The sequence below is a fragment of the Archocentrus centrarchus genome, chromosome 6, assembly GCF_007364275.1.
Source record: "Archocentrus centrarchus isolate MPI-CPG fArcCen1 chromosome 6, fArcCen1, whole genome shotgun sequence".
Taxonomy (NCBI): Eukaryota; Metazoa; Chordata; class Actinopteri; order Cichliformes; family Cichlidae; genus Archocentrus; species Archocentrus centrarchus.
The window spans coordinates 21,763,251-21,790,429 of NC_044351.1; the positions used below are offsets into that span (position 1 = coordinate 21,763,251).

Genomic DNA, 27,179 nt, shown 5'->3' on the forward strand with positions numbered 1-27,179 from the left:
AAACGCTGTTCTTTTTGTGTAAAGTGTTTGGATTTTGATTGCAGCTTTTTTTCTTTTGCTTGATGAGAATGGAGAGAAAACTGAGAGCGGTTGTGCTGCTGCAGATACATTTGCTCTGCGTCTCTGCGTTCTTCGCGGACGGACAATCTAGTGCAAATCATGAGAATGGTAAGATAACGAAGGGTCACAGGGGCCACGGATTGGTTAGTTTGCTGTTTTGGTTGAACTTTTTTAAATGATCATTTTAAGTCATATGTGTAAATTAATCTGCGGAATTAATCTCCAGGAATCGTACATAAAGGGTATTTTACTTTGGCCAATAGTCTGCTACACTGTTTAAGTCCCTAAGAGCAATTTAAAGTAAAGCTGTCCAAAAGAATTCAAAGTCAAAATAGTAAAGTCACCATTTAATTAATGCTATATATTACAGTTTTTAATTACATTATGAATTACTGATTTTTAATGAAGAAGCAACATTTTATTGCTTTTTTTTATCCTTTCTCGCTTATGTTTATATTAAGAGTATTAATTTTCAAAGAAACTGTGGTTGTAATTGTAGGAAAAAGTTCAATATTTCCTACCAAAATTTGGAAATGCCACCAGCAGTGCAGTTCACCTTGCATACATGTACATCTACTTCACAATAATTAGACACTATATAAATAGATCTATGAACCAAAACAAGCTGTTATTGTAATTTGCAGTTTCTGATTTTAGCTCTGAAGAGCTATCTCCAGATTTAAATAGTGTCGTAACTTGAGACAGATCAGACTGACTGTATCATCTTGGGTTAATGTCAGTGAGGCAGCAGTGTGTGATCAGCAGGTGAATGATTTCATTGTAATTATCTCTCTCACAAAGCCTCACAGTCATCGCAATCCAGAAACCACAGTGTCATCCTCCAGATCTCATGCTGTATGGATGTGTATGTCACAGTATTTCTCTTATCTCTTTCCTAGTGATTGACCTTGTGGAAGCCCTAAACATCCCTCACCGAAAAAATGTGACCAGCAGCATGATATATAAACTACGTCCCAGAGCACCCCACCTGACGCTCCCTGCTGAATATTCTCACTTCCTGTACTCCAACCTTCAGGGTAGCATGGGTGTTCATGTAGTGGCACGCCAGGCACCTCGATCCACTGGCACTGTTTTTTCTCTTTCCTCTGCGTCTGCATCTTTGCCTATTCTCCAGATCATCTCCTCCACCCTCGATAACACCCTTCGTTTGGACTACCAGGCTGAAGGAAGACCACACAGTTTTGCCAGCTTTCATTTTCCAGGGACAAACCCTTTCTCCAGTGAAACATGGGTATGGCTGGCTGTGAGCCTGGAGCCTGACAGACTGGCATTTTTTGTGGACTGCCAAGAAGCTGCAGTTTTACCGATAGAAAGTGAGAACAAGATCAACCTGGAGCTTCCTCAAGATGTTCTCATCACTCTTGGCAGCACATTAGGAAAGAGAGACAGTAAATTTAGCGTGAGTTTCAAGTGCATACTGCATATATGTGCATGCTCACACACAGAGAGAGAACAAAAAGATGTAATTTAAACATCTTGATTTATAGTACTATGTTATTATTTTGGGCAACATTAGATATCATCCTATATACTTTGTAATTACAGGTTTCTTGCTGAACACACTATCAGGAAATAAAGTCACTTAGATGTACTATGTACATAAATACATATTGAATAACACATCAGAGAGAACACAAAAAATACAACCACTTAACTGCTGTTGAAAGTTATATATAGTATACCCAAAATGTCTTCCATTATTCTGCATAACAAAACTACATTGTATATTTTCTGCACTGATTGATTTTTTTTTTATTCAGGGATATCTGAAAACAGCTGAACTTTCACTGAAAGCATATCCAAGGCGTCCGTGGATCTGCAACAATCTTACAGGTAAGAGAAGATTCAATCAGCTCATCAGACTCATGAAGGAGGCTGGAGCTTCTCACCGCTTTCATTAAAAGAAAGGTTGGGCACACCCTGAACAGGTTGCCAGTCTATCACAGAGATAACACATAGAAACAAACAGCCATTCACACTCACATTCACACCTGCTGTATGCATATTGCATATATGACTGATATGTTGCCTCTACATGTCGCTGGTACATATATGCTATAGGAACAAAAAGGATTGGGTCACACCTGTCAGTCTTTGAATTCAGGTGTTTTCTGTCCCATTACCACAGGTGTATAAAATCAAACACACAGCAATACTGTCTGCCTTTGCAAACATTTGTGGAAGAATAGGTCGTTTTTAAGAGTTCACTGAGTTTGAGCATGGTCTGTAACAGGATGCCAACATTGCAACAAGTCAGTTTGCCAAACTTCTTCCTTCCTAGAGCTTTCACGATCAACTTAAAGTGGTATTATTTTAAAGTGAAAGCATTTGGGAACCACAGCAACTCATCCATGAAGTTGCAGACCACATAAAGTTACTGAGACAGGGTTGCAAAATGCTGAGGCTAGTGTAAAAGTCACCAGTGCCTTGCTGACTCAATAACTGCATAGTAGCAAACCTCCTCTGGCATTAACAATAGCACAAACACTATGGGCCAGCTGCTTCATTGCATGTGTTTGCAGGACTGAGCAGCTCTTGCATGCTTAATGTGTAAGTGGTCCTGTACTTTTGATGACATGCTGTGGGGGTTGCCATGTGGTGAGAACTTATAATGTGTCATAAAATTTTGTGTAATTCAGTACTCATGAGTTCCACCAAATGCCTGATTCTTCTTTTAGATGAGGCGGCTCCTTCAGACACACACAACCCAGATTCCTGGACTGAATCTAGTCACCCTCACAGTAAACATCAAGCAAAACACAGATCACAGGAGCAAACCAGCCATCATCCTCCGGACATCCAGAGTGATCAGATGCAGAGAGCTGCGGTAGTGGAGCCTAGAGGATCTCCTCAAGGTGTAACATCTGCTTCTCAGGTAGAGAGAGATGACAGACTGAGGAAGCTAGAGAGGAGGATGACGGAGCTGACGCATATGCTGGACAGAGTCAACAATAAGGTAGCGATTGTGCTTAGTGTGTGAGTTCTCATGAAAAATAACATGATGAAACATTACAGGACATGCTGGGATTCTTTTCTTTATTTTATAACAGAATGAAGAACTACAGAATCGTGTGAGCTTCCTGGAGTTATGTCTGAAGGAACAATGCCAAGGTTTTTATTTCTTTCAAACTTTAAACTGGTTGCACTTATGAAAGAATCATACAAATCTATCTTTATCTGCATATCTACTGTCAGCAACATTAACACACATGCCTCTGCCTAACCTCGGTCAAAATGGAAGCACATGTTTTGTCTTGACCTCTGACCCTGCTGGCTTTCACAGTTTCTGTTGCCCCAGGGGATCAGGGTGTCACAAACATAGATAGGTATATTTGAACCACACTGAAGTCAACTAGAGTAGCTTCATATAATGCTTATGAAGCGCACTGCTGTCCAGCCTCTGTGTTGTGAAAATGTATTCGGGGCCTTTTGGCAGTATTAGTGACACTGTTATAAGAGATGTTGGTGAATAGATTAGCATGAAATTCATGATTCCTAGAGGATGACTTCAGGAATTCCTGAACTTTTCCTTTTTGCTTACGTTTATCTGATACTTCACTGTTGCTCTAAATGCTTGTTAAAGCAGAGCTGCAAAGAGCTGCTGGGGTGTCTGTATGCTGTGATGTTTGTCCTCGTGTGCTTTCCCAGCTGCATCTACTCTGGTTGTTATATTGTTTCACTTTTGGCTATTTCTTTGTGTTTAGTTACATGGCAGAGCTCAGGAACTTCTTGAGGTTGGTCACAAATACAAATGATTAGTGATATGCTTAGAAATCACCTTCTGTTGAGTTTTGTGTTACTATAATTTGCCGTTAGTTTCTTATAATATATGAAGTATTTTCTTGTCATTGTCATCTGCTTTTGCTTTGTTAGTTACAGAAGACTCAGTGCTGCTAAAAAGGTGATTGTAAAAGTACAGTTAGATATTTTGGGAGATTTTTATGAAATAAATTACCAAAAATTAATTTCAGTCTTATAAATGCTTGTCAGTGGATTTTCTCACCCTTTCTCAGGTAAGGCTACTTACATTTTATGCCTGTAGCTAAAAACCCTCCTCTGAGCTGAATAGCTGCAAATAATAACCCACCTATAATAATTGCCCACCTATAAGCTGTAGTTTTTTTTCTTAGTTCATTGGTTGATTGATTAGATTATCTGTAGAATATTTCTTTGTCTGCTGCACTGAGTGAGCCCAAATGCAGTGCTTTGTTTTGCATTTATGATTTCTGGCTATGGGCGTGTCAGTGGGGTTTAAAACTAGTATTTGTGATTAAGATGTCTCCCATCTCCACACTTGTAGGAATTTCATGTCTCCAGAGAACAACTGTTAAGGAGTATGTTGTATTTCATTGCCACTAAGCTTTAAATCCTACTTCTGATCTCTAGGAAGACTTCCTTTTCTGCACGGGAAACACCAGTAATTTCCCCTCTTTTACTGCCTGTAGGGACTGGTGCTTGTTAGGACCATGCTGCATCAGCATACCAAGGCAGGGTCTTCCCACCATCACACTGCATTACATTTACAATCAAGACAACATCTCCTTTGTGAGCAAAGGGAAATAACACGCTCAGCTCATTATACAAAATAGAATATACACCCGTGTGCAAAGGTTCAGATGTTTCAGCCTCTAATCATAAACATATAAGCAACTGGATAATTTGCCAATGATGTGTTGTTGCACTGAAATTAAGGTGTAAATGTTCTAGTTACGCAAAACCACTTGTCATTTGAAACAAATGTGTGGGGTTGTTGCTGATGTTGGACTCTGCTTTATTTTCCCATGAATCATGCAACATTCAGCCCACTGTCCCCCATCTTACTCCCTACTGACTTTCCTTTGCCACTTGTTTCTGCCACTTCATTCATTTTTACTTAGGCCACTTCTGCAGAAGCCAGAGGACTGCAATGGCACTTGAGCTGGCACACACTAGTGGACTCATGTTGCCTCACACTTTGATCAAATGCATGCTTCCCTTGCTAAAGGAAATACCTTTTGGCACAGTAGGTAGCCTCACTAGTCTCTTGCTTACTCTGTGATTAGTGCCCTATCTTGCACAAAAACATATTGTTTTAATCTTTTGGAGTCATTAAAATGATTAAAAGCTTAAATGCCCAAGTATTGTAAATACTAACGTAATCTTTTAAACAGAGCAGACATAATGGAGGAAGTTATTAGGGCCATGATTTGATCTGTTTGGTGAGGAATCCCAGAAAACTAACATCCTGTCCAGATTTCTTTGCTCTGTTTCTCCCACAGTAAATCTCCTACAGTGTTAATAGACTTGTACGACTTAATGTCTGGAAGTCTGAAGACACTCCTGGTTATGGTTACAGTCCATAAAATGTGTGTATGTGTCTGTGTGCGCATGTGTGTGCATGCCATGCTGTTCTATCATTACTGGAAAGATTGCAGATGTTCCTCAGTGACTCAGTGAGAAAAGGTAAAGAAAACCTGTGGCAATAGAGAGAGCAAAGAGTGATACCAGAAAAATGTCCTAATTTATATTTTCTTATCTACATTATACACTCCAGTATGTAGGATGCACAAATACACTGTCATGGTTTTCCAGAGACTGGACCCAAAGAGCAGACTCAGACAACTGCTGAAAAATTTTAAAGGTTTATTTAAAAACAAGAAGTGGATGAGTAACTAATAGGTGACTGTTGGGGCGACAGCTAACTTCAATAGAAGTGTTCAGGTAGGATCTGCAAAGATGAAGTGAGGTAGTTAGCATAGGCCGGCAATGAGGTGAAGGATGCAAGTGTTCAGCAAATTCAAGCTTTAAGTCTTGAGCTGTGTGTGTGTTTGGGTCTAAGGTGGGGCAGGCTGGGGCTCAGAAATAAAGAAGCTTGCTCAGTGGAGAGTGGGCAGGCAGGTGAGTTTCCAGATGCGAGAGCGCAAGCCTGGGAGAGGGCAGCTCTCTCACTGGGAGAGGGCACAGGTAATCCCCCCATCTCTCCACCTTCGAGTAAAGAGCAAGAGACAAACTGAAAGAAAACACACACCTGCCCCAAAGTCTAACATACACTTGCAGAAGCAGAAAAAAAAAATGTACGTGCTAAAGATTTTGTTTCAATTCCAGGGACTCAGTCAGATTATCCTGTTCACAATGCATCCAATTTAGTGGAAGATTGCTTCTCTCCGGCAAGTTCATGCAATGTGAGTATTGGATGTTCTGTTCAACCACAATAAATGACAATCAATAATATTTAATTGGCTTAAAGCCATCTCCTGTTTTTCTGTTCACTTGCTTTCTCATTTTTGTTTCTCTTCATTTGAATATGGGGTTAACACGGGGTGCTCCTCCCCCAGCCGTGCCCTTTCCAGGCGTGCCTGTCCCAGCCGTGCCCGTCCCAGCCTTGTCCTCCCCAGCCGTGCCCTCCCCAGCCGTGCCCTCCCCAGACATATCCTATTCAGCACTGCAAAGAAGAGAATGTGCCTGACTGTCAACCACCAGCGTGCAATGTCAGTATTTGATGTTCAGCCACAATAGGCTACATTCAAAATGTTGTAACAGGCTTGAAGAAGCCTGTTGGTCCCATTTTTCTGTTTGTTGTTTTTCTCATTTTTGTTTCTCTTCAATTGAAACGGGGGCCCTCCCCAGCCGTGTCCTCCCCAGCCGTGTCCTCAACAGCCAGGTCCTCCCCAGGAATGCCCTCCCCAGGCGTGCCCTGTTCAGAACTGCAAAGAGGAGAATGTACCTGACTGTCAAAGACGTACATGTGAGGTGAGTATTTGATTTTCAACCACAGTCATTTATTTTCAGCCACAATAAATGACAATCAGTAATACCTAATTAGCTTAAAGAAGTCCTCTGTTCCTGTTTTCTGTTCACCGTTTCTCTCATTTTTGTTTCTTTTCATTTGAATAGGGGGGTAACAGGGAGTGTCCTACCTGTTCAGAAGAGAATGTACCTGAAGGCTGTGAACAGCAAACCACAAGTAAGGAAAGAGAAAAAAAGTCTACTGAAAAATGCATTTGACAGAAACTAAAAAAAACATTCAGCAGTCCTTATTCGGTCACTTAAATACAAATTCATTTTATGCACACCGGTAACGCTGTCTGGACTATTCGTTATATCACTTGTTCTTCCCCACAGCGGATCATCTTCCTCCATCTCACCCTATTCCTTGCATCCTCTTTTTTCACACCAATCCTCTGCATGTCTTGCTTCATCACATCCATGCTATTTATTAGATCGCCATGGTAAAAAATATGTAACTCTAATTATTATTATTATTATTATTATTATTATTATTATTATTATTATTATTATTATTATTATTATTATTATTATCTCTTTAAGAAACAGTTCATGGTGGTTTCATCACATGTAATCAAACTTTCAGTTGTGAATGTCACAAAAATTGACACAACTTGACAAATCTGGAAAGAATATATAATTAATGTGCCCTCTTGTTGGTTTTAGGTTGTCATAAACTAGTTATACACAAAACACCTTTCTTGCAATAAGGGTTATGGTGGCTAAAAACTGTTAAACTGGAGTGGAAACATGTTTATTGTACAGATAGAGTTGATTTTCTTTCTTCACTGTAGGATTTTGCACTGAAATTTTAATGACATCATACCTACAAAAACAGGAATACTGAAATAATCTGAGGTATGTGTTTGTAGGTTGCACCCATTCTGGTGTCAGTTATAATCACGGAGACTCATGGAGGTCGGTGGAGAATCCTTGTGATATCTGCTCCTGTTCAGTGAGTTTGACACCAACTATCTGCTTATGCTCTCATTTAGTCTCTCATTCCTAATAATGCTGTTCTCTCTTCCTAACAGGAGGGTCAAGTTCACTGTGAGAGGGAGCAGTGTAACACTGGCTGCAGAAATCCTGCTGCTCCTCCTCCCAATAGCTGCTGTCCAGTCTGTGATGGTGTGTTTCACTGCTTTGTGTAACAGCATGTGCATGTGTGTTAGACAGTAGAGACGGTGTGTCTATTTGTGTGTCTTTTAGGCTGTGGTGTGAATGGACACGACTTCCCTAATGGAGCTGTGATGCCTGTTGGAGACCCCTGTCAAGAGTGTACATGTGTGGTATGTCTATAGCTTATGAAAGATGAAATGAAGATTGCCAGTGACTCCTAGATCACCTGATTAAATTTTGCCATAATTGGGTCAAGGTCAGAGGTCAAGTTTTCTGAAACATAATAACTCAAGAACCATGTGACCTGGCATGTTCAAATTCAGACCATGGATGCATCTGCTAAACATTTCAGATGACTGAGTTCTTACTATAATAATTCCAATCACATAATGTAACGACCAATTAGGATCTACTGAGACCTGCTAATTATGTGTTCAAGGGGATTTGGACCACCTAAAATTTCTACTGCCAGGAGGCTGAGGGCAGCGCTGGTAGCTGACAGTATTTTTGTTCAGTCATTACAAGCATCTGTTTATGCTTAAATTTGATTTAAATTGAAACTGATCCAATCAAAATTCTGGATTTGCAGGATACTTAATTTTAACATGAGAAACTTTACTTTCATAAACACAAAAAATAACAAAGTTATTTTAGTTCAACTTTTTAAACCTATGGAAAATTGTGGGTATGGACAATAGGACCTATGTGTTATCTCAGTAATTGAATGTGTGGAGAGTGACATGTTTGTGAGATGAACAACATTCAAATTAGCTAAAATGTCTGCCAGGGGCACAGTTTGTTGTGCCCACCTGTTTTGTTTTGGGGGTTTTGTTGTTTGAATATGTATTAATCAATAAAGGATAACTTTATCTGTGTTCTTTCTCTCAAAGGATGGAAATATGGTATGTTCACCTGTTCGCTGTCCTGCGTTGTCTTGTCACAACCCAGTGCATCATGCTGGAGAGTGTTGTCCAAGGTAACAAACCTGCCTAACACCATCAATATCACTTTTAAGCCTGTACTATCCCACATTTTGTTTCTATTGATTCTAAATATGTTTAATCAATGTTCATGTAAACCTGTAGATGCGAGCAATGTCAATATGAGTCAGAAGTATATATGAATGGAGACATATTCACATCCAGGAGAGACCCCTGCCTGCAATGCCACTGCTCTGTGAGTTTTTTGGTTCATGTGACTGAAACTTGTCAACACCTGTTTACCTTTCAGAGTAGCAGTGATGTTTGCGTCAGCTTGGTTGTGCTTTAATTTCTGAAAATAGAGAAATTGGAGATACGTATTCAATTTCTTCCTGTCTCTGTCTGTTAGGCAGGTGAAGTGTCATGTGAAAACATGGCTGCATCATGTCCTGCACCACACTGTAGTCATCCAGCTAAGCACACAGACGAGTGTTGTCCCACATGCACTGGTGAATGTCATAAATATGTATCCAGTTTCCTCATACATTTCAGCTTTTACAGAAACATTCAATCAGTCTTTTGTGTTTGTTCCCCAGTGTGTGAGTATGAACAGCAGATTTATGTAGATGGGACAGTGTTCACCCCTGCTGGGAGTGGACCCTGCCTGCAGTGCAGGTGTAAGGCAAGTTTGCGCGGTATACACACAAAAAAGATTGTATATAGTCCAGAAATAGAGCAAGATACATGTTTTATGCATTTTGCTTTATTTTTGGACAGGAGACATAATTCTACAATTGTTTCATGCTTTTTTCTCTCTCTCTTTTCTGGATTATAGCACAGTTTGAGTCCACACTTTTCACGCTCAATATCTTTTGACAGTTCTTTTGCTGCATCTCTGTTTAGGGAGGAAATGTACTTTGCAATGAAGAAAAGTGCCCTCCTGTCCACTGCTCCAACCCTGTTAGAGACCCACACCAATGTTGTCCAGTCTGCAAAAGTAATTTCTGACTCACACACATTCACAGTGCAGGTGCAACTCATTAGTGAGTGTTCTGTACAAAAACATTCTCTCCTCATTGTAGCATGCGTATTGGAGGGAATCGAATATGAAGCGGGCTCCAACTGGCAGCCTGAGGGTCCGTGTTCCAGCTGCACCTGTGTGAATGGAGAGGCCTTATGTACACGCACACAGTGTCCCCCCACTAACTGTCAGCATCCCACCAGGATTACTGGTAAAACTGTGTGTATGTATATGTGTATGGGTATGGGTGTGCGTGCATGTGTGTCTGAGCGTGAGAGAGAATTAGCTTTGTTTCAGATGAGTGTTCTAGTGTGTCTCAAAAAATAAGACAAAGTTCTTTGTGAAAAATTTCTGGGTTTTTTTTTTTTGGTAATTTCATTCAAAAAGGTAAACTTTCATATATTCAGCATTCCAAGCTTTTTTGTTTTCATTTTGAAGATTATGCCTTAATAATTTGAGATACTGGATTTGTGGTTTTCATGAGCTGTAAGCCATAATCATCAGATTTAAAACTAGAACTAGAAAATTATTTAAATATTTCACTTCATATGTAATGAATATATAATATGTTGAAGTTTATCTTTTTGGATTAAATTATTAAAAAAATAACTTTTTCCCAATTTTTTTGAGAAGCACTAGTAAACTGAGTATTTTCTCTTTTCCATTTCATCAGGATCCTGTTGTCCAGTGTGTGATAGCTGCAATTATAACAATCGTATCTATGACAACGGCCAGAGGTTTACAACCCCAGACCAACCCTGCTACACCTGCACTTGTCTGGTAAGAGTGCTTGCATTCATAAACACACTGCACAGCACTTTTCATCTTTTGCACCCATTAACATCTTCTTTCATCTTCTGCACAGCGTGGCACTGTTGTGTGTGAGACACAACCTTGCCCCCCACTTAACTGCAGAGACTCATACACCCCACCTGGAGAGTGCTGCCCAAAATGTCGAGGTATCTAAACCCAGACTGTGATTCATGTCATAGGTAATCTTATTCTGTTCTGAGTGAGGAGAGTATAATGTGTGGTTATCATTCCTGCCAGACTGCTCCTATGACAACCGTGTGTTTGTCAATGGAGAAGTTTTTCGCAACCCTGTGAGTGCGTGTGAGGAGTGCACATGTGTGAGTGGAAGGATTGACTGCCATCAAGCACAATGTCCTGAGCCTCGCTGTAATGCACCTCTGCCTGGGACATGCTGCCGGAACAACTGCAATGGTGAGAATGATTACATTTGCAATTAGGAAAGCAAATAATTCAGAGAAATTAGAATCTCACAATTACAATATTGCTCATTATACTGCTGCAGGCTGCAGCTATGCAGGGAATGAATATCCCAATGGACAGGAATTTCCCCATCCTACTGACCTATGCCGGACATGCAGCTGCACTGTAAGAATAATGAGTAAGAAATCGAATTCGATTACCTGCTGCCCTCTTGAAGCTGGATTTGATTTCTATCTGTGTTTGTCATAGAATGGAAATGTCCAATGTCTGAAGAAGAGGTGTCCAACACTGACCTGCTCCAACGCTCTTGTCACACAGAGAGACTGCTGTCCCCAGTGTCCTGGTAAGAACATTCCAGAACAAAGTCTTTCTAGGCCAGTTTCTGGGAAGTGTTTTGGGCAGCTTATTTAAAACATTACCAAAATTCATTTTCATTTCAGTGGTCACTGGATGATAAAAAGTGAATGAGAGAATCACCAGTCAAATTTGCTGGTTTTGCCACAAAATAGGGTTTTAAAAAGCATTTTAAGTTATCCAGTGATGGTCGTTTGTGCAAGAAGGGGAAGGTGTGTTCAGAGGCAGCAGAGAGAAGGAAAGGCAGCAGTTTGGGGGTGAGTTTAAATGTAGGGACTATGACTGGTAAAAGAGAGCTGGCTGGCTGATACGATGGAGAGAAAGAACGTAGGTATATTGTGTGTACAAAAGACCAGCTGGAAGGGAAGCAAGGCCAGGAGGAGGTGGATTCAAACTGTTTTACCATGGTACAGATTGGAAGAATAATGGAGGAACGTTAATCATGAAGAAAGTGTATGTGAACAGTGGACGTAAAGTGAGTCCGAGACAAGATCATGAATTTGAAGCTGGAAATCAATCAATGGAAAATCAAAGGAAATTCTGGAGTAAGCTGGATGAAGAGGTAAGAAGTGTTCTCAGGGGGAAGAGATCGTTGATTGGAGCAGACTTCATGTAGGTACCATGTAGGTAAAGGGAACAGAAATGGTGAGGAGATGCAGAGTAGGTATGGTGTTAAGAGAGAAATGTGGAAGGACAGATGGTAGTGGATTTTGCTAAAAGGATTAAATTAACTGTGGTGAACATATACTTCAAGAAGAGGGAGGGACATAGGTTGATGTATAAGAGTGGCGGAAGGTGTAAACAGGTGGACTACATCAGAAGGTGCAATGTAAAAGAGATAAGAGACTGCAATGGAAGAATGTATCCAAGCAACATCAGATGGTGGTTTACTTTAGAAATTAAGCAGAGGAACAAGTAGTGGCAGAGTCGAGGATTAAATGGTGGACACTGAAGAAGAAAGAATGTTGCACAGAGTTCTGGGAGGAGTGGAGACAGCCTTTTTGTTGGAAGTGACCAGATTAGACAAGATTAGAAATGAGTATTTCAGAGGGACAGTTCGGGTTGAGTAGTTTGGAAATGAAGATAGGGAGGGCAAACTTGAAATGGTTTGGCCATGGGCAGAGGAGAGATAGTGGATATATTGGACAAAGGGTATTGAAGATGGAGATGCCAGGCAGGAGGAAAAGAGAAAGACCACAGATATTCATGGACGTGGTGAAGGAGGACATGTAGAAGATTGGTGTGAGAGAAGAGGATGCTACAGATAGGGAGCAGTGGAGACAGTGCCATGGTCCTTCGTTTTGTGTTTTGTTCTCTTAGGATCTGTTTTCATTGATATTCTACTGTGTTTTTATGCTTTTGATTGTTAATTTATTAGTTTTCTGAGTCCTGTTATTAGTTATAGTTACCTTTATTGCATTCCTGGTTCCCTTTGTTCCCCTCATCTGTGTTCCAGTACCAGGTTTGTTCCTCTGTGTCATATCCCTTGCCTTGTGTGTTTTGTATTTAGTTTTATTCCTGGTGTTGTGTCACATCTGCGTCTCTGTCTCAGTACTCCATTGTTTTCTGTTTTACTTTGTCCATATCTAATGTTCTATTTAGTTTTACTTCCTGGTCTCACCTGTTACGATTTCCCACAGCTGTGCTCCCCACCTGTTGCCTGTTCCCTCGTTATCTCCTGTGTATATATTGTCTGTGGATTTCCCTTAGTCCTTTGTCGTGTCATCGTCAGTGTGTACCTTGCTGTGTGTCACCCCCACTCCACAGTTTTATGTTTGGTTCTAGCACCCGTCCAGGCCCAGTTTAGTTATGTTTATTATTTCTTGTCCCTCTTCTAATAAACCATGTTTAAGTTACGTTGTGCTCGATGAGTCCTTCTGGGTCCAACCTCGCCTGCCACACAGCTCCCGGTGACAGGCACATGATTTGCTGTGGCAATGGAGGAGGAATACTAGTTGTTTGTGCATAGCAAATTATCAGTTACACCATGGTCTATGAAGTTGAGTATTGGAAGATTTTATGAGTTATTGTTCATTTTATAAGTAATTTCTCTGGTGGTTCCTCAGCTCCTCTGTCAGGCTGTGCGTATGAACAAAGATCCTATAGACACATGGAGCGTTTCGACGACCCGACTCACAGCTGTCGATCATGTATCTGCACCAACGGGAAAGTTCACTGTAAGCGAAAGCGCTGCCCCTTCGCTCACTGCTCTCACCCCATCATACAAGATTGCTGCCGGACCTGTGAAGGTACAAGCTGATATGTTCTTAAATAAAGACAAACGGCTACTATTTGATACAGTCATTCACTGTGTATTTATTCTCAATGATCTCTATATCTCTCTTTCTCTCTCAGGCTGCTCACATGAGAATCTGGAGCGAGCTAATGGGGAGACCTGGGATGATAGATCAGACCCATGTGTTGAGTGTGTCTGCCGTGACGGCTCTGTGCAATGTCGCAGGAAACGCTGTCCAGCCTCCAACTGTAACCACCCAGTCCAGAGACAGTGCTGCATGTCCTGCGATGGTGAGTAACTGAGACACTGTCCCACTCATTGGCCTCAGTTGAAATCATTTATATCTGTTTTTAAATGCACCAAACTGTACATGTTTTTTGCAGGCTGCATGTTCAATGGTAGAGAATATCTTGAAGGGTCTGAGTTCAGTGATGGCAGAGACCCCTGTGCTGTGTGTCAGTGTTACCGAGGGGATGTCACTTGCACCAAGATACCCTGTAATGAAGAGTGCAGGCACCCTTACAAACCACCCGGACAATGCTGCGGAGAATGTGAACGTATGTTTGGTTAAATGCTAACTCTTCCCACACTCAGATTTTTGTTCTGAACTCCTATCATTACAGTATGACAAAATAAACCTGTGTTTATTTGTCAGGCTGTTCCTATAGTGGTGTGGTCATCCCCAATGGACAGTCCATCCCTGACCCAGGAAACCCTTGCTCTGAATGCGTTTGTGAGGTAGCATCAAAACACCCACACAGACATTCTTTCTTGCGTTAGACACCATTGTCATTGTTATTTCTCTTACAGAGAGGTTCTGTGCAATGCAGGAGGAAGCAGTGTCCTGAAACCCTCTGTGCTCATCCAGTCGCAAATGCTTGTGGCTGCCCCGTCTGTAATGGTATCCAGCGAACAACATGTCATAGCTCATCTTAAGTGGAATAAGTAGGTAAGTGAGGCTTCACTTTGTGTGCAGGTTGTCAATTGGAAGGTGTGACTTATGCTGACGGACAGATTCTCCCTGAACAACAACAAAGGTGCCAGGACTGCAGATGTTCAGTGAGTGAGAGAAGCACATCATTTAAACCACTTATTCCGTTCACGCTCACAGCTGCTGTTTCTTGTGCCTTAGAGAGGTGAGGTAGTGTGTGAGCAGAGAAGGTGCCCCATTGTGTCATGCCCACACCCAACTCTCAACAGCTGTGCATGTGAAGTGTGTGACGGATGCAACTTCTATGGGCGTGACTGTTTGAGTGGAGAACAGTTTCCACACCCTACAGAGAGCTGTCAGCGCTGCTCCTGTCAGGTACTGCCGTGCATAATTATCAACTGTATCAACTGTAGATTGGACATCAATAATGTTAAAGTTGTGGGAAAGAGCATGTGGAAAATACAGCAAGATAGCAAATAAATCAGAAACTTTAGAGATTACAGGTTTATATTAACGAACCAGTCCAGGATCTGGTATTTCGGATCCTGTATGCTCTGAAAGTTTGTAGCTTGTGGATGGCAACTGTAATTTGATATGCACCAGTTACAAATGATTCCAGTGAACTCCTGTAATCAAACCAAAAAATAAAATCTTTCAAAAAGTATAAATGCATCAACGTCATCCCTGCACCACATTCCACTTTTTGAACTTTGAATACTATCTGTACCAATATACACTCGCAGGCCACTTTGTTAGGCACACTTGCTCAACTGCTTGTTAACACAAATATCCAATCAGCCAATCACACGGCAGCAATTCAGCACATCTAGGTATGTAGAAATAGTCAAAACAACCTGTTCAAGTTCAAACCGAGCATCAAAATGGGGGAAGAAAGGTGATTCACGTGGCTTTGAAAGTGTCATGGTTGTTGGTAACAGACAGGGGCTGGTCTGAGTGTTTCAGAAACTGCTGATCTAATGGGATTTTCCCACACAACCATCTCTAGGAGTTAGAAAAAGAGAAAACTGTGAGCATCAGTTCTTTTGGCAAAAATGCCTTGTTGATATCAGAGATCAGAGGAGAATGGCCAGACTGGTTTTGATAAGAAGGCAACGGTAACTCAAATATCCACTCGTATGTATGCAAAAGACCATCTCTGAACGCACAGCATGTTGAACCTTGAAGTAGATGGGCTACAGCAGCAGAAGACCACTTCTGTCAGCCAAGACCAGGAAACTGAGGCAATAATTTACACAAGCTCATCAAAATTGGATAATAGATGATTGGAAAAATATTGCCTGATCTAATGAGTCTTGATTTCGGCTGCAACATTCAGATGGTAGGGTCAAAATTGAGCATAAACAATATCCTGCCTTGTAATAACAGTTCAGGCTGCTGCTGGTGTAGTGGAGTGGGGGATACTTTCTTTATAGACTTTCAACCCTTTAGTGCCAACTAAGCATTGTTTAAACAGTGCAGCCTACCTGAGCATCATTGCTGACCAATATCCATCCCTTTATGGCCACAGTGTACCCATCTTCTGATGGCTGCTTCCAGCAGGATAACGCACCATGTAACAAAGCTCAGATCATCTTAAACTGGTTTCTTGAGCGTGGCAATGAGTTCACTGTATTCAAATAACCCCCACTGTCAACAGATCCCAATCTAATAGAGCACCTTTGGGATGTGGTGGAACAGGAGATTGACATCATAAATGGGCGGCTGACAAATTTGCAGCAACTATGTGATGCTACTGTATCGTGACAATATGGAGCAAAATCTCTGATGAATCTTTCCTCAGAGAATCTATGCCACAAATAATGAAGGGAAACAGGGACCCACCCTGGCAATAGCAAGGTGTAACTAATGAAGTGGCCGGTAAGCATACATGTGCCTTCAAATTGCTAAAAAAAAAAAAAAATAGTTCCAGTGGAGAAACCTCTTGTAGACAAACTATGGGCGCTTGAAAGAAGCAAGCTACAAACTTTTTATAGTCAGGTGTAAAGAACCTGAATAGTATGTCTTACTCAAGAATAATTATTTCTATCATTACTACTATTATTATCATTATTGTTACTATTATCACCACCCTAGCCCCATCAGTCATTAAAATTTGGATGATTTATTTTATTTCCTACCACTCCTTTTTTTTTTTCCATCTCCAGTTGTACCAGATTATAACTGACTTTTTAATGGGCAATAATTTGCACTTGTGTTTTTGTGTGTGATTGTGTGTGTAGAATGGTGATGTGGTATGTGAGCGTGAGTCTTGTCCAAGCATCACCTGTAGTCATCCAGTGACACGTCCTGGGGATTGCTGCCCCGCCTGTGACTCCTGTCTCTATGGGGATACTGTTTACTCCAATGGTGACATCTTCAGGCCCTCATCCAGCCACTGCCAGCGCTGCACCTGTGTCAGGGGCACTGTTGAATGTGAGCCCAATGACTGCCAACAAACACCATGTGCTCAACATGTTTCCCACTCAGGACCGTGCTCAGGTACATCCTGAAATTATAAACACATCAGCTGACAATTTATTATTAGGAAAGATAGAGCTCCATATGTATTCACCTTTTATATCTAACAAGGGCTTTACTGAACAGTTAACCTGCATTAGTATGTAATCTGTAGTATTTTCAAGCATTTATTTGTACGCTGTTAAACAGAAATTCCCAGAAGTACAAAGAGTATAAATACAGTTTGAATCCAAGCACCTGATCACAAAAATTACAGACGCAAAAGACATTTTCATCTTTTATCGACTAATTTGGAAATCTGCTTACTTTGGATGAAGAATATTAAGACAGACTCACTTATCAAAACTCTGAATCTCTGATTTGTTGTTCCTGGTTACACTCCCCTTAACAAGAAGGCAGTTGCCTACCCCTGGAGTGTTTGACCTTTCAGTCCTGTCACGACTTTATTTTACCTTCATAAGTCTTTGTTTAGTCCTTGAACATGCTTGAAACTCACACAGTTATTGTCTTCCAGACACCTGACCTTATACCTTTTGTCACTGTTTAACACCTGTCAACCATACACCACCCGCTGATTGCTGTCCCTTCCCATCCTCTTGTGTAAATGTTATGTTTTGTCAGTGGGTCAGGGCTGGCTCAGCTTTCTCTGGATTGGTACTAAAATACTCAATAAAAACAAACAAACAAAAAAGAAAACACCACAGCAGCAAACTCTGGGAATACAGGACTTTGGGTGATTTCTCAACACTTTGGTCCCATGATCCCTTTTCCCATATCAAGGACACACAAGCTACTGACAAATTCAAATTATACTAAGAGATCAGGGATCCATTTGAAAACCCAATTACTGTTGCTGTGTGCTGTCAAAGGTCTGTGGAACTGTGCAGTCTTAGGATTTAACTTAATATTTTAAGGGTTTGACATTTTAGTTAGCTGGCAATTTGAAAAAGGAAGAATAAAGAAAATGATCTCTGAGAAATAGACCAGTTTTAAAAGTTTTAAAGGGAAATAAAAATGTAAAAAAAAAAACAACAGAGAAAGCCCAAATGCAGTTAAGTTTAGAGCTGCGTAAATACAGCCGATGAGAAATTGGGCTGAGAGAATGTCCAGTGACCAGTGACCAGTCCTTTAGATTTCAGATAGATCTAATGAAGAAATCTGCAAACTGAAGGATAAGCTTACTAGTCTTGTTGAATATTATACGCTAGCATTATACAGGTCCAGTCAAACGTTTGGGCATGTTCCCCCATTTATATCTATGGGAAAGTGTGTCCAAACTTCTGACTGGTACTGTGTATTTATATTTAATTTTTATTTTTTAGAGATTATTTCAATGATAATGAATGAAGAAAGGTGAGGAGCCATATGATGAAGCTATGAGAAAGAGCTGTTGAAGCTAGTTTAAGAAGAGAGGTGATGATCAGTGAGCAGCAGTATGGTTTCGTGCTGAGAAAGAGCTCTGCAGATGTGATGCTTGCTTTGAGTGTGCTGATGGGGAAGTACAGAGAAGTTCAGAAGGAGTTGCATTGTGTTATTGTGGATCCAGAGAAAGCATATTATAGGGTGCCAAGAGAGGAACTGTGATACTGCATTAGGATGTCTGCAGAGAAATATGTGAGGGTGGTCCAGGACATGTATGACAGGGGTGAGGAGTGAGGCAGGAGTGACAGATAAGTTCAAGGTGGGGGTGGGATTACATCAGGGATCGACTCTGAGCCCCTCCTTGTTTGCATTGGTGACGGACAGGTTAACAGATGAGGTCAGACAGGAGTCTCTGTGGTCTATGATGTTTGCAGACAACACTGGGATGTGAAGTGAGAGTAGGGAGCAGGTGGAAGAGAGCCTGGAGAGGTGGAGGTATGCTCTGGAGAGAAAAGGATCGAAAGTAGAAGCAATACAGAATACATGTGTGTGAATGAGAGGGAGGCAGGTGTAACAGTAAAAATACAAGGAGCAGAGGTAGTGATGTTGGACAAGTTCAACCATCCAAAGCAATGGACTGTGCACAAGAGAGGTGAAGGAGAGAGTCCTCAGGTTGAGCAGTTTGGAGATAAAGTTAGAGAGGCAAGGCTGAGATGGTTTGGACATGTGCAAATGCGGGATAGTGAATATATGGGACAAAGGATGCTGAAGATGGAGCTGCCAGGCAAAAGGAAAAGAGAGAGACCAGAGAAAAGGTTCATGGATGTAGCACGGAGGGTGTGCAGAGGGTTAGTGTGACAGAGGAAGATGCTAGGGATAGAATGAAATGAAGGCAGTTGATCTGCTGTAGCAGCCGCTAAAGGGAGCAGCCAAAAAGAAAAGATGTTAGAGATCATTTCGATATATGTTTTACTTTGTTGTGACATCATTTCATACTTTCTTTTGTTTGTCAGAACATGTCTGTCTTTTGTAAAATGTCCTTTAATGTTTTCTTTTTTCGTCTTTCAAAGTTGTACAAGAACAACCAAAGAACATATTACTGTGATTCTGCCGGGATCTGCAAAACAGCCTAAGCTTGATTGCACATTTCATGTACTTACAACATGAAATGTGTGAGTGAATTTAATGGTTGTCTATTGGTTGTCTAATGGATAATACAACAATTGTGTAAAATAAATAAATAGGTAAAATAAATAGGTAACAAACTGCTGATATAATCTAAGCTAACCCTGCCTGTGGCACCTTCATGAAGCAACTGGATGGAAAATCCATCAGTTCGCCCAGCATAACCTGTAGGACAGTAATCAAAATGAAAAATAAAAAATGTGATCCACCAGTTAAATTAACAAAAATAACTAAATTTAACCATTAATAGAAATGGGAAGCAAGCATACTTGCATATAAGCATACTTTCAACCTTATGTGCAAATTCTATTGGTTTGAACATTAAAAAAAAAAGCCCCACCTGCATTTTCTGTGGGGCCCATAGCACTTTTGCCCTTTTGGATTCCCAAGAGGGAATTCTGTGTATAACCACCATGCAACAGAGATCAACAGGAGGTCTCTTCAACACATGACTCCCCTTTCTTATCACCTTTGGTACCACATAATATTGAACATACTCTCATCTACATGAGAGCAATGCAGACAGTGGAGTCCACCATCTGCAGAGAAGTGACACTGGCATCAGAATCCCACAAGTCCCAGACAATGTTGTACAAGAATGCAGAAAAAGCTTTAGAAACCCTACGTCTGGCTGAAGAGCAAGCTGAAAAGAGGAAGTTGCACGTATATGACCTTCCACTGGGCAGCAAAGAAAGAGACCATGATCAGCATCCAGGACATGCCACCACTTTGCACCATTCCCTGGCAGGCTGCAATGTGTGTGGCTTCATCCCAACGATGACTTTGCCTGCAGTGTTATTAAAAACCTGGAAGATCTCAATTACAGCCAACATCAGGTGACGGCTCAGCTGATACCCTTCTGCACATTCTTCTGGTCAAATCTCATATGGGATGTGCTACTTAAGCTGCTTCACCCTGCATACAGCTACTGTTACCCCACAAGCTCCTTTGCACATCCACATTTTCCATTTTGTGCTATTAATGCTATTCCTCTCTTAATTAGTTTGATTACGGTCACTGATGCCTCCTCTGTTCTGTCAGGACTCCTGGTGTTAACGTCCCTGTCTTTAGGCTTTCAATGTGGAATAATGGGGAGGTCCCATAATATCCAACATTATGTCTAAATTTAAATTGCTGCAGCTGTGGAAAAAAATTGGAATAATGTTATCTAAGGTAATTCTGACAGAACCGATATTATATCCTCCACTACAACTTGATTGTTTTTTCTTTTACACCCTTAATCTTCTATGTTTTGTCACGGTTTAACATTTACCTTTAAACCATACCTCACTCACTGATTGTTTTTCCCTTCAGTTCTCTTGCTCATCAGTATTAATGTCACATTTGTCAGTGTTTCAGGGTCTGCTTATCTTCTCAGGCCTAATCTTTGGGTTGGTAATCCCTCTGTGTACTAGAATAGTCAATATACACACCATCGCAACCAACTCTGACTGACTTCTTCAATGTTTTCTTCCTCTTCTACTCTTGGTCTTGTGTCTCAGAGTGTATTCTGAATGGACAGGAGTTCAGCGATGGGCAGACATGGACCCTGAGTTCAAACCACTGCTCCACCTGCACCTGCAAGGTCTGGCTTTGTAAATTTTTGTAGATCTATGTTTTATTCTTCTCCATATTTGCCACCTTTATTGTATAGAAGTGCTGATCTGTGATATTCTTGCAGGCAGGTGAGGTGTATTGTGCAATTCCTGAGTGCCCTAAGCTCCCCTGTATGCATCAGGTGACTGATCCAGGAGCCTGCTGTCCTCGTTGCAGAGGTAAATAGAACAATGAAATCTATAAGCATAAGAGAATTGGCTTGCCAGTGACTCAATTTTCCATCTCAGGTTGTGTTTATGAGGGAGAGAAGCATGCAGAGGGCAGCAGCTGGTTTGCAGACTCCACTCCATGTCTGACATGTATGTGCGTGGACGGTGTGACCACCTGTTCTGAAGTACACTGTCTGTCTCCATGTGTCAACTTCATCAGGGTGCCTGGGGAGTGCTGCCCAGTGTGTGCTGGTAAGCAATTCACATGAGATTTGCTTTAGGTGCTGTTTATCAACAGTCTCTCCCAGTAGTGAAAGCTATAAGCTATAAGTTTGATAAATAAAATTATTACAATATATGTGTTGTAATAATGTGTCATTATTTTTGAGTAGACTGTGTATTTGAGGACAGAGTATACGGCCCAGGGGACAGTTTCCATCCAGCCCATGATCCCTGTCAGATCTGCACATGTGAGGTATGAACCAAGTAAAAAAGATACCTGAATGTGCTTATGAAATTTTGGTTTAGGTTATTTGTTTAATATAACTTACTGATTATACTGAATATGTGTAAAACAGGGCTGTCACAATATTAGAGTTTCATTGCATTCATTTCATTATTTCATCAGATATTTTTGGCTTAAATATTACAGGATATATATATATATATATATATATATATATATATATATATATATATATATATATATATATATATATATATATATATATATATATATATATATATATATGTATATGTAGATAGATAGATATGAGCCTTCTTTTGTGGAATACTTTGTTAATAGTAATTCTGAGTTTGAGTTTCTCTTCTGGGGTTTTCTGTCTCTGTTTGGTTATCTTCTGGGTCATTTCCTGTTAGCATCTCGTTGGTGCCTTGTCTTGGTTTTATTTCCTGTTTGTTGATTAACTTGATTATGTTCAGCTGTTTCTCATTCTCTCCAGTTCCCACTTCCTCAGTTACCCTTTATGTATAAATTCTATCTTCTCCTCAGTCTCTGTTGCAGCATCTGTTATTGTTCCCAGTGTGTTTCCCTTTCTGTTCTCCTGTGTGTCTGCACTGCAGCCTAAATGAATGGCTCACCTTTTATTGAGTCTGCCTCCCACGTCCTCTATTTGGGTCCACACAGTGTGATTAAAAACATGTGAATAGAATAGAAATAGTAATAGCAGAATTGGTAGTAGTTAAAATCCACTTTGTCTGTATCACAGGTGATGCCAGATGGAGAACAGCACTTGAAGTGTTACCGAAAGCAGTGTCCCAGTCTAGTTGACTGTCCAAAGAGCAACATCTTGTTCTCTGGACCAGACTCTTGCTGTCCTGTCTGTGCACGTCAGTAATAAAAAATTAGCAATTAATAGATAAATTAGACTACATATTATCTCTATAGTATTGCTGAGGTCTGTAACATTTGTGTGTATGTTTAGAGCCTCTCAGTAACTGTACCACTGCACTGATTGGCAACGAGGTGTTGGCAACAGATGACCCCTGTTTTACGTGCCAATGTAAGGTAAGACAATGACATTTTTTTTCTGACACTCGACAGAGATGTCAGTGATATTTTTAAGACCAATGAGTGATGTTTGAATTCTATTGTAGATAAGAAATAAAAAAAAAAAAAAAAAAAAACTTAGAATAACGATATTTCAGTTGAGTTGTTGGTATTTTTTGACCACAGTGCGACTGTCTTCATCTCCTGTGTAGGACCTGACATGGACTTGCTTACACAAAGTCTGCCCACCACTCACCTGCCCACTAAATGAACAGTTCACCTCCCCAGACTCATGCTGCCCTGTGTGTAAAGGTAAGAGCTCATGTCATAAGCAGTCAAATTTGACCCTATAATGTGATAGAATAGCAGCAATCTTAAAATTTTGATTCTTGGTATTAAAACATCTCTATCTATGCTGGCTTTTCTATGTTCCTTGCAGATTGTATAATCGAGGATCAGAACAGGCACGTACTGAACGGGACCAGCTGGAAAGACAGCAACGATGACTGTGTGACATGTACCTGTATTGTAAGTCATCAGAAATCCAGACAACTGTCATGAAGTACTTCATGTAAAACACTAAAAGAAAGGTCCAGTGCTCTCAAGCAGTATTATACTGAGGACTTGATTCTGATCACTAAGCTAATGAAAACACAGTACACCTAATTGAAGGTCTAATATTAATAAGATGTTACATCCATACATACATATATACATTTTCTTCTGGTTATCCAATTCAAGGTCATGGGTGTAACTCCATGTATGTGTTTGGACTGTGGGAGTTAGGCAGAGTACCCAGAGAGAACCCATGTAGAGAACATTAAACCACTGCACAGAAAGGCCAAACCCTGGATTTGCACCAACATGATGCCCTTAGATGTTATATTACAAAATAGATTCTCTAAACTAGACCGTGTTGGGGTTTTTTGTTTTTGTTTTTTAAACTTTTGGGATTATTTTCTTATGAAATCTGTTTCTGGTTGCATCCTCAGTGGGGCCACATTGAGTGCAGCATTGAAGAGTGTTTACCTGATATTTGCCTGGAAGGCCAAAAGCAAGTGAAACTTCCTGGGAAATGCTGCTATGAATGTCAAGGTATAACAAAACAAAAAACTGCTACCTTTTCTCTTTGGGGTTTTCAACATTGGAAGGGTGTGACTTTGTTTTAGCACCACAGATATTAGGATGGATGTATTCTTTTCAAAGATTAAATTTTCGTGTGTGTATGCGTTGTAGACTCAGAGGTGTCGTGTTTGTACCAGGGGACAGTGTATCACTCCAATGAACACTGGGAGGTGGACGAGTGCACCAGCTGTACGTGTGTGTCTGGAGATGTACACTGTCACAGTGAACGATGCCCTCTCCTCACCTGTGCAAATGTGAGCATTTAAACACACACACACACACACACACACACACACACACACACACACACACACACACACTTTCTTGGTATTTCATCTGCAAACCCCATCGGTTTGCAGAGAATCAGTAATAATCTGATATTTTTCATTTGTGTTTGTGCACTGGCTGGTTTCAGAGCTAATTTTGTCAATGCAGACATTTTTTAAATTTTTTAGGTTCATTATATTCTCACACAGCCAGTATTTTTTTTTTGGTTGTTGTTGTTATTTTATTTGTCAGGATGAGATGCCCGCAGTTGTTCCAGGTTTGTGTTGTCCTCATTGCCTTCCTCGTCCAGCTACCTGCATTGCCTTTGGCGATCCTCATTACCGTACCTTCGATGGCCGAATGCTGCATTTTCAGGGAACATGCACATATGTCCTGGCACAAGATTGTGAGAGTGGAGACTTCAGGTGAGGTTTCCCAAGCAATTCCTAAAAGAATTGATTGTATAAAAAGAAGAATTATTTTTGTTCAAACAAATCATTTTTTTTTACAGTATTTATGCTACAAATGATGATCGTGGACGTAAAGGAGTGTCTTGGACTAAAGAGGTCACTGTGTTCTTAGGTGATGTCACAGTGCAGTTACTGCAGGACTGGGTTGTGAAGGTTTGTATGTAAATAGGCTTTAAAGGGTTTTATACAGGGAGTTTTATGCTTTGTGCATTCTCTCATCCATCTTCTGCTATCCAGGTGAATGATGAGGTTGTGACTTTGCCATTCCTCAGGGAACCATACATTTATATTGAACAACAAACCAACACAATCTTACTTAACACTAACATTGGTCTAAAGGTATAGTATTCTCGCTTTTTTTTTTTTTTTTGTCTCTTTACCTTGTTGCAGTTTTGGTCACTCCCAGTTTTGTAACACATCAGTTCATCCACTCGTCCATCTTAGGTGCTGTGGAGTCCTCGTTCACATGTGGAAGTAAGTGTGCCAGGTTCCTACAAGGGCCATACCTGTGGTCTTTGTGGAAATTTCAACAACTACTACCAGGATGACCTCCGGATGCCAAATGGACAAATCAGCCTGTCAGAGTCTGACTTTGGCAACAGCTGGAGGGTAAAATCAATGCACAGCATGAACAGAGAGGCTCAATAAAAAAAAAAAAAACATAAATTGTTGCTAATTTTGACTGTGTGCAAATTAAATAACTTTTTGTCATTTAAGGTCAGAAATGGTAGCAATTTCCAATCATCTTGTCATCCTGGTGAGAATGTTGACCCTTGTAAGGATGCAGGCTTCCAGGCCAAGAAGGGGGCCAATACTCGCTGTAAAATCCTGAAGTCTGCTGTCTTTAAGCCCTGTCATCACGTGGTGCCTCCTGAACAGTGGTACGGAGCTTGTGTGTATGACCTCTGCGCTTGTGGTGCCAATACTGATGACTGTCTTTGTGACACACTGGAAGCCTATGCCAGTCAGTGCAGAGCAGCAGGAGTCATCCTGCAGTGGAGGAGTGCATCTCTGTGCGGTGAGTGAAGCACAGAGAGTGGCAAATATACTCTAGGATAGAATGCCTTTATTGTCATTGCGCAAATAATAAAGCAAAATTATACTGCACTAAACAGAAATAGGAGTGACTTTGAACAGCACCTATCAGCAAGTGAAATTCATCAAATTATGTATTATTTGTCATAATTAACCTCAGTTGTTTCTGACTGAATAAGTTGCTCAGTTCAGTCTCCACATTTTTTATCCGAAGACTCCACTGAAGCAGCTTTGACTGACAGTTTAAAAAAATATCCTGATTTGTTGGTCTGAAACAACTTGTTATAGCCCTATGATCTGATTGGCTACCTGACTTCCACAAACAGAGGTCTGTGCTTGTTACCTGGGCATCCTAAGACTGGCATGTCTGCTGGAGACCAACTGTCAGCTTCAAAGTCATGTGCAACAAGCAAATTGCTTCCTGTATGGAGGCAGCTTAACTACCCTAACTTTAAATAGTTTAGTGTTATAAGGAAGTAATGCAACACAATTCAATCTGAAGCAAAAATAAACAGCCAGAGGCCTCACTGTTGTCAGCAACCTGAAAATTTCTGCTGAAAGGTCAAAATATGTTATCTCCTTGAGGCTATAGTGGTCACAGTGTATCACTATTTTTTTTTTTCTTTGCTCCTGTCTTCCACAGCTGTGGGCTGCCCAGTGGAGAGGGGTTTCGTGTTTGACGAGTGCGGGCCCCCTTGTCCTGTAACCTGCTTTAATGTTGATGTACCTCTGGGAGTGATAGAAAGCCACTGCTTCAAGCCCTGTGTTCCAGGCTGTCAGTGTCCCGCTGGTCTGGTCCTACACAACAACTACTGCATACCACCAGAAAAGTGCCCTAAGATCATTCATGGCAGTCCCTCAAACTCCCCACTCACTAAACAAGTGGACACTCACTTGTAAGCTCACACAATGCAGCGTCATCTCTGCATCGGCCTTGTGTTACTGTATACCTGTGTCTGAAATGAGAATATTTCCAGATGAATCGCCATGATCTATGGACTCTGCAAACTGACTGAAGTGTTTTAATAAATGTTGTTTAATGTAACACTGAATATTTATAGTACATAAAGAGTTGTCATTTAATTCTACGTTTATTTTTTCCATACTTAAATACATTTATTGAAATGTTGTGGCCTTTATATTTTTTTAATAGTATCAATTATCAAAATGTGTTTACTGTGCAGGTTAAATTTTTAGCACTGTGTGCAGTGTCTGGCTGTGCAGAAAGCATACAGAAAGCCACATAATCTCAGGTACTCTTTTCTTTCTCCATTTTACAAATAAAAGTTTCACTAATATTTCTGCTTTATTTGTTCTGTTC

At 40.7% G+C, this 27,179-nt stretch overlaps 1 protein-coding gene across 1 annotated transcript; it reads left to right on the forward strand.

Moving 5' to 3' along the window:
• On the forward strand, positions 1 to 27,121 carry LOC115781433 (kielin/chordin-like protein). The gene is made up of 47 exons (XM_030731073.1): positions 1 to 168; positions 960 to 1,480; positions 1,842 to 1,914; positions 2,760 to 3,037; positions 3,132 to 3,192; positions 6,166 to 6,242; positions 6,411 to 6,548; positions 6,688 to 6,810; positions 6,955 to 7,024; positions 7,719 to 7,801; positions 7,881 to 7,974; positions 8,056 to 8,135; positions 8,856 to 8,941; positions 9,051 to 9,141; positions 9,295 to 9,394; positions 9,482 to 9,567; positions 9,789 to 9,882; positions 9,968 to 10,117; positions 10,580 to 10,686; positions 10,772 to 10,865; positions 10,957 to 11,130; positions 11,222 to 11,304; positions 11,389 to 11,482; positions 13,560 to 13,742; positions 13,849 to 14,019; positions 14,113 to 14,286; positions 14,385 to 14,467; positions 14,540 to 14,630; positions 14,706 to 14,788; positions 14,862 to 15,035; positions 16,901 to 17,159; positions 21,188 to 21,270; positions 21,367 to 21,460; positions 21,530 to 21,703; positions 21,844 to 21,926; positions 22,681 to 22,801; positions 22,897 to 22,979; positions 23,174 to 23,273; positions 23,401 to 23,489; positions 23,954 to 24,056; positions 24,198 to 24,340; positions 24,606 to 24,778; positions 24,865 to 24,976; positions 25,061 to 25,162; positions 25,268 to 25,432; positions 25,541 to 25,841; positions 26,502 to 27,121. The coding sequence occupies exons 1-47, from the start codon at positions 63 to 65 to the stop codon at positions 26,756 to 26,758; spliced, it is 6,264 nt and encodes a 2,087-aa protein (XP_030586933.1). The 5' UTR covers positions 1 to 62; the 3' UTR covers positions 26,759 to 27,121.
• Positions 27,122 to 27,179: the final 58 nt, after the last annotated feature.

Excerpts from the sequence above, each read along its gene's own strand:
- LOC115781433 (XM_030731073.1), top strand. The coding sequence starts at position 63 with ATGAGAATGGAGAGAAAACTGAGAGCGGTTGTGCTGCTGCAGATACAT. Across the intron at positions 11,305-11,388 it reads GCCGGACATGCAGCTGCACT|AATGGAAATGTCCAATGTCT; the intron begins GTAAGAATAATG and ends TGTTTGTCATAG. Across the intron at positions 25,842-26,501 it reads GAGGAGTGCATCTCTGTGCG|CTGTGGGCTGCCCAGTGGAG; the intron begins GTGAGTGAAGCA and ends TGTCTTCCACAG.